This window comes from Drosophila mauritiana, chromosome 2R (genome assembly GCF_004382145.1).
Source record: "Drosophila mauritiana strain mau12 chromosome 2R, ASM438214v1, whole genome shotgun sequence".
NCBI classification, from domain to species: Eukaryota; Metazoa; Arthropoda; class Insecta; order Diptera; family Drosophilidae; genus Drosophila; species Drosophila mauritiana.
This window is the reverse complement of record NC_046668.1, coordinates 2,851,168-2,857,110: the sequence shown is the minus strand read 5'-3', so window position 1 is coordinate 2,857,110 and position 5,943 is coordinate 2,851,168. Positions and strand designations below refer to the sequence as shown.

General features: G+C 37.7%; 1 protein-coding gene across 1 annotated transcript; it reads left to right on the top strand.

The window, feature by feature from the left end:
- The first annotated feature begins 4,408 nt into the window (after positions 1-4,408).
- LOC117137324 lies at positions 4,409-5,158 on the top strand. Its single transcript, XM_033298712.1, has one exon. The coding sequence runs from the start codon at positions 4,425-4,427 to the stop codon at positions 5,064-5,066; it is 642 nt and encodes a 213-aa protein (XP_033154603.1). The 5' UTR covers positions 4,409-4,424; the 3' UTR covers positions 5,067-5,158.
- The last annotated feature ends 785 nt before the right edge of the window (positions 5,159-5,943 follow it).

Sequence of the window (5,943 nt, the reverse complement as noted above, 5' to 3'; positions counted from 1 at the left end):
GATCAAAATCTTTATATACGGTTCATGTATTCCATAAACGCTGGCTATATTTTTCACCTGTAGGATCCATTTGCGTGCACATGTATCTCCCGAAAATTAATTTACTGCATCGGTTGCCATACGCAATAATAAATCCATATTTTGCACAGCTTGTCCCACTGTATTTCGTTTATTCTCGCCAAATTCTTTGTTGCTTTTCTCACCACTGCCATCTTTGTCGCCGCCTTCGCTGCCGCCAACTTCGTTTTCGTCGCTATTCCCGTCGCCGCTGTTTTTGTTGCGGGCGCCGTCTGCACTGTTGTTCTTGTAACTGCGTACCGCACTTCTGTCGTCATGTTCGCCGTTACTTTTATTGCTGCGCACAGTGTTCTTCTCATCGCCGTCTTCGTTGCTATCTCCAGCTTCGCCGTCACTTTCGTCGTCTTTATGCTCTCCGTCTTTTGCGTTATTTCTTTTTCCTTTTTGAACATTATTATTGCTTCTTCCGTAGAAATCTTCTTCCTCGCTTTTTAATAATAATTTCAATTGATTTCGCTTTTCGGTTGTTAAATTATTCAAACGCAAAATCAATTCTCTTTTTGTTCCCGTGGTCGGTTCTTTTATTTCACTTAACCACCTTTTTAACTGCTCGGTCGATGCATTGCTTATATTCATTTTTTTTCTTTGGCTCGTGATCGGCCCACTTCTGATATTGTAGGGGTATAATAAGCCCTCTAATTTAAACAACACAGGATTTAGCCTCTTCAGTTTATTCGGCACTTTTCATTTCCAGCTTTAGCATTCGACTGACTCCCTCTCCGTTAGCGATCTGCATCTATGCTTGTTGCTACAGAGCCGATGTTGCGAAACAGAGAGAATGCCACCCGAAAGCGAACCATGACTTAATGTTTATACGCTTAATGTTTATATACTATGTTGCTATACTACACTTATGTACCTCTAGCCTACTACAATTATTTTATAAAAAGTCAAAAAAAAAAGTTGGTCGTTTGGTGATTTGTACGCAATTTGTTTTCTTCTTATCTTCTATACCAAAGACGCAGCTCTCGCATTTCATATAATTCGCTTTCTTCTTTACATAGCATTTCTTTAATCTTTCTCAACTTCTCGTCTCTGTTTTGGCATATAACTAAATTTTCCTGGAACGTATTTTCCTCTATTACCAAAATCGTATTACATCTACTAATAGCATCAACGTGCTTAATTCTCATCTTGCTATTCTTGGGTTCAACTCTTTTTTGTTCAACTTCATTGTGAGGGAATTACAGTCTGTTACTATTTTGAACTCAACTCCTTGAAGGTACACTCTAAACCTTTTTAATGCATATATTACTGCCTGTGTTTCCAGTTCAAAACTATGATACCTTGATTCTGTATCCGTTGTCCTTTTTGAGAAGTAAAAAATTGGATGTAGCTTACCATCTGCTTTCCTTTGCAAAAGGATTGATCCGAAACCTATCGAACTTGCATCGCAATGCAATTCTGTATCATCCTCAGGACTGTACAATGACACAATAGGCGTTTTTAACAGCACATCCCCAAAAAACTTTGAACATCATGAACTTTTTGTGGCACGGGAAAAGTTTCAGTTGCTTTCACACCGTCGTCATCTGCTGTAATACACTTTTCTGATATTATATATCCTAAATATTTCAACTCACATTGGAAAAACATTCATTTATCGATTCGCAGCTCTAATTTGTTTTTAACTAATCGCTCATATACTATGATAATCGCTACCATTATATCATCGAGATAAACTATCACTTTCTCTTCCCTAATCATGTCGTCAAATACTTTGTTGACGAACCTTTGAAAAACAGACGGAGCATTTGTCGGCCCAAAATTAATTCTTGTGTACTCATACTTTCCTAGTGGCGTGGTAAATGATGTATACTTTATCGATTCTTCGTCCATATAAACATGGAAGTATCAATTTTTCAGGTCTAACTTCGAGAACACAACTTTGTTTTCTAGGGTATCTAATAATAGAAATTAATGGCATCGGGTATCTGACTTTCACCGTGATCCTATTTAGTTTCCTATCTATGCACATCCGAATGTCACCCAATTTCTTTTTTACCAATACAATTGGCGAGCAATACTCAGACTCACTTTGTCGTATAATACCATCTTTTAAATAATCATCAAGGATTTCTTGTAATTTTTCATTCTCTACATATGCCTGGCGCCTTGGCGAAAAACTAAAGGGCTCGTCTTCTTCTAACCTTAGCTTCATTTCACATTTTATATATTATACTCGGTCTTTTTGGTTTAATGTAATATTCTTCAATAACATTTATAAATTCGCATCTTTGTTTAAAATTTAATTGTGAACATATCTCATATACCTTTTCATTATCACTGTAATCTATTATTAATAGTTGTTTTTAAAAATTATTTTGTTCGTCTGCGTTTGTCTCATAATGACTTTTAAATTCTTTATTTTTATTTTGATTTTCTTCAACTATCGAATCTTTTTTAATTTCAGATATTTTTTCATGTTCATTTTCAATTAAAATTTTTGCCTTTACTCTTGTTAAAAAATCCCTTCCCAATAACATAGCATATCCCATAGATTCATCATCCACGACATATAGTAACATAGGAGTATCTTTATTTGAGAACTTAACTGAACATTTTACGCTTCCATGTATTTATAATTTACTTAAATTTAATCCAACGTAACTTAAAGAGGTAGTCTTTTCCATTTTTATTTGACTTGGTATAAAACGTTTTTTAATAATACTTATCGGGCTGCCAGAATCTATGAGACATTCTATGAAAATGGGGTTCAGCATATTATTCTTTGTACAAAATGTTAATTCAATATAACTTACATAATCGTTGTCTCCGTCCTTCGATTTCTTGTATTGGTCGGACTCTTTAGCCACATGTCCTTGCAAGCCACATGCGTAACAAGCCCCATATTGTCTCTTAGGCTTGCGGCACTCTCTGGCCAGGTGGTCCCGACTGTGGCAATTGTAGCACTCTGCATTAGCTCGTGGCTTCTGATAATCTTCTGCTCTACGGTCTTCTGGTAACTTGGGCTAAGGAACGTAGCCCAACTCAACGTTTCGGAATGCCTCGAAAAGCTCCAATCCGGTCTTGAACGAACGCGACTTGGCCAGATTGCGTAGATTGACATCGTGTATGCCGTCAATGACATATTCCAAAAATTCATCTTCTGCCAGTGCTAAATTATCTGCCAGCTGCCACTTCTCATTGTAGTGCTTGGAGAACTCCTCACCTTTGATCCAGACGCAGTTCTGTAGCTTCTGCCGCACTTTGACTCTTTGGACATTACGAACCTTTTCTCCAGGTGGCTTAACATTTTATCCGCTGTCTCCATGGTAGCGCTTGTGTTTTAATACAGCCATATTTCAGCATCGCCCTTAACTTTGTAGTGAATCAGCGCACGCATCATTTTGTCACCGACCTTAAAATTTTTCTGGACCTTCAAAAGTTGAGATAGCCAAACATTGAAATTGTTTCCGCCATTAACGATCTCCTTTAAAATTTCGAAAGAGTCTGTGTCGTCACTTCGTTGTTGTTGATTTTTTGATTGGTCGATCTCATTTTGCAGCTTCAATATTTTCAACTCATTTTCCAGTCTTTGAACATCGCCGCCTTGCGTAGTTACTTTGTTGCGCATCATTTGGTTTTCAAAACATTGTTCCTGCTTATTGTTGCCAGCCATTTGCATCTCAGGATCATTGTTGCTAGCCATCGGGATCGCGAAACATTTGTTGGACTCATTGTTGCTGGCGCTCACCATCTGCCTCTCAGAACATTGCTTGATCTCATTTTTGTTGTTGACATTCATTTCACAAGATCCCGTTACTTTTCGCGAACCTTCTGTTTCTTGCATTCTTTTTATGTATGTGCAAACGTCGCCGTCGTTGTCGCTGCCTCTTGCTGTCTCGTTTTCGCTACTTTGTTCTTGGCCGTTGTAGTTGTTTGCATCCTTGTCCAATTTACTGGTTTGTTCTGTGGCGTTGATTTTTTTCATTGCTGTTTTATTTTTTCAATACGCTGCCATACTCAAATTTAATATATTCAAGTCTTTTAATCAATTCGATTTTTGTGCCGCTACTTTTAATTTTTTTTTTGCACGCACAGAGCTTTTAGTTCATTTAATGTATAATTGCCAGGATTACAATTCATTAATGCCGATTTTTCTTTTTCTTTTGAATAGTCTTTCCTAGCTTGAGATCGACGGCTGCACACATTTTTTGAAGGTATATTTCTTTTCGAACTGGTTTTTTACGAAGTGACCGGTGTGTCTGATAGTTACAGCAATTACAGTTTTAAAATAAGAAACGTGACCAATTTAGTATAAACGAAATTTTTCCTATAAATAGTATTGGCACCAGCCAAAAAGTTCAGTACTTATTGATTTTCTCTTGTTTCCTTACCTTAAAATGTCTATAAGAAAATATCGCTGTGGTGTCGTCCAATTGATGGCAATAATGGCATTAACTGTTAATGTGCGGTGTGATTTCAGATCGATAACGTTACCAAAGGGGGAAATCGGCCTGAAAAACATAGCTAAATGGACACGCATAAGCACTGCAAGAGATCTTAGTCATCAGCTTTGGGACCAAGGTTGGAGCAGCAGTCTTTCGCTTGGACTTGGCCCCACATCCAGTGAAGTGTTAAACGCCTTTTCAGTGGCTAAGCTGGCCTCTGCTAATGTTATTATTGCGCAGAAACAACTAGAGACTGCAAAGGAAAATGTGTTAAATCAACAAAGAATAGCCACTGAAAAGCAAACACAAGCTTTAATATTGAAACAAAAGTCTCAAGCAGCGTCTGCTATATACCACTCTGAGGCTATTGAACGACGTCTTGCAGCATCCAAGTCAGCGGTGGCACGTGCAGCTGCTAATTTTGCTGCGGCTGAAATTAAAAAAACTAAAAATGAAGCTGCCAAGCTTGGCCGCATTACTCGAAATGGTCAGCACGTTTTATCCTTATCGCCAGCAAGCAATCATTTGTCTATATCGTATCTACAACCGGTTCACTTCAGTTCATGGCTTAATGGTCAGAGTCATTTTCCTTAAAAGCTATAAAATAAACAAAACATATATTGAAATAATCAATATATCTCATTTAGTTATTTAATGTAAAAGATATTCATCCATCATCCATATAAATCCATCGGCAACTGACGCGTATATACCTTTGCAGTAAATATATAAAAACAATGAGACTAACAAATAACATTATTATACAACGTTATTCTATGATGGGTCTAGTCACAAGGTCCAAAGTTCAGCTAAGTACCCTTGCTCTCTTGAAAGCAAGCAGACACTATCTGCTCTTCTGTTGTCTTGCTATATTCGCTCCGTCTCACCATCGCTCTCAAAATTTTCTTTTCAATTGCACAAAACTCTCTGTTAAGCTAATATGCTTTTTTTATTGGCAATTTTAAGCAATGAAAAGACGAGGGTTATGTACCGATTTTAAACTTATTGCGTTATTTATCTGATCTTCTCTTTTTGTGAGACTAACAATAATTATTCAAATCTTATTATATAACTTATATTAATTACAATGTGAAGTAATTGTATTAGTTAGAGACGGCCCTAGGATTTCTTTGCTGGGCTGGAGAATCTTTGCGCTTCAGTCGGCTCTGACTGTAGACTCGCGAAAGCGACTTCGCGAGAGGATTTTCGTGTGCGGCGAGCTTTGCTTGATGTTTACTTTTTTTCATCTGAATTTCCTCATTGACAAGGTTTATGTGGAGGTCTCTATGGATGCTTTCGCTGCGTAGGTACCATGGTGCCCCAGTGATAGTTCGCAGAATCGTGGACTGAGCTCGCTGTATGATTTCAATGTTGGTTTTTGAAGCGTTTCCCCATAGTTCACAGCCGTATGTCCAGATGGGTTTCAGCACGGTATTGTAGAAGAGTACTTTGTATTCCAGACTAAGGGGAG

Coding starts and splice junctions, on each gene's coding strand:
- LOC117137324 (XM_033298712.1), top strand. CDS start 4,425: ATGTCTATAAGAAAATATCGCTGTGGTGTCGTCCAATTGATGGCAATA.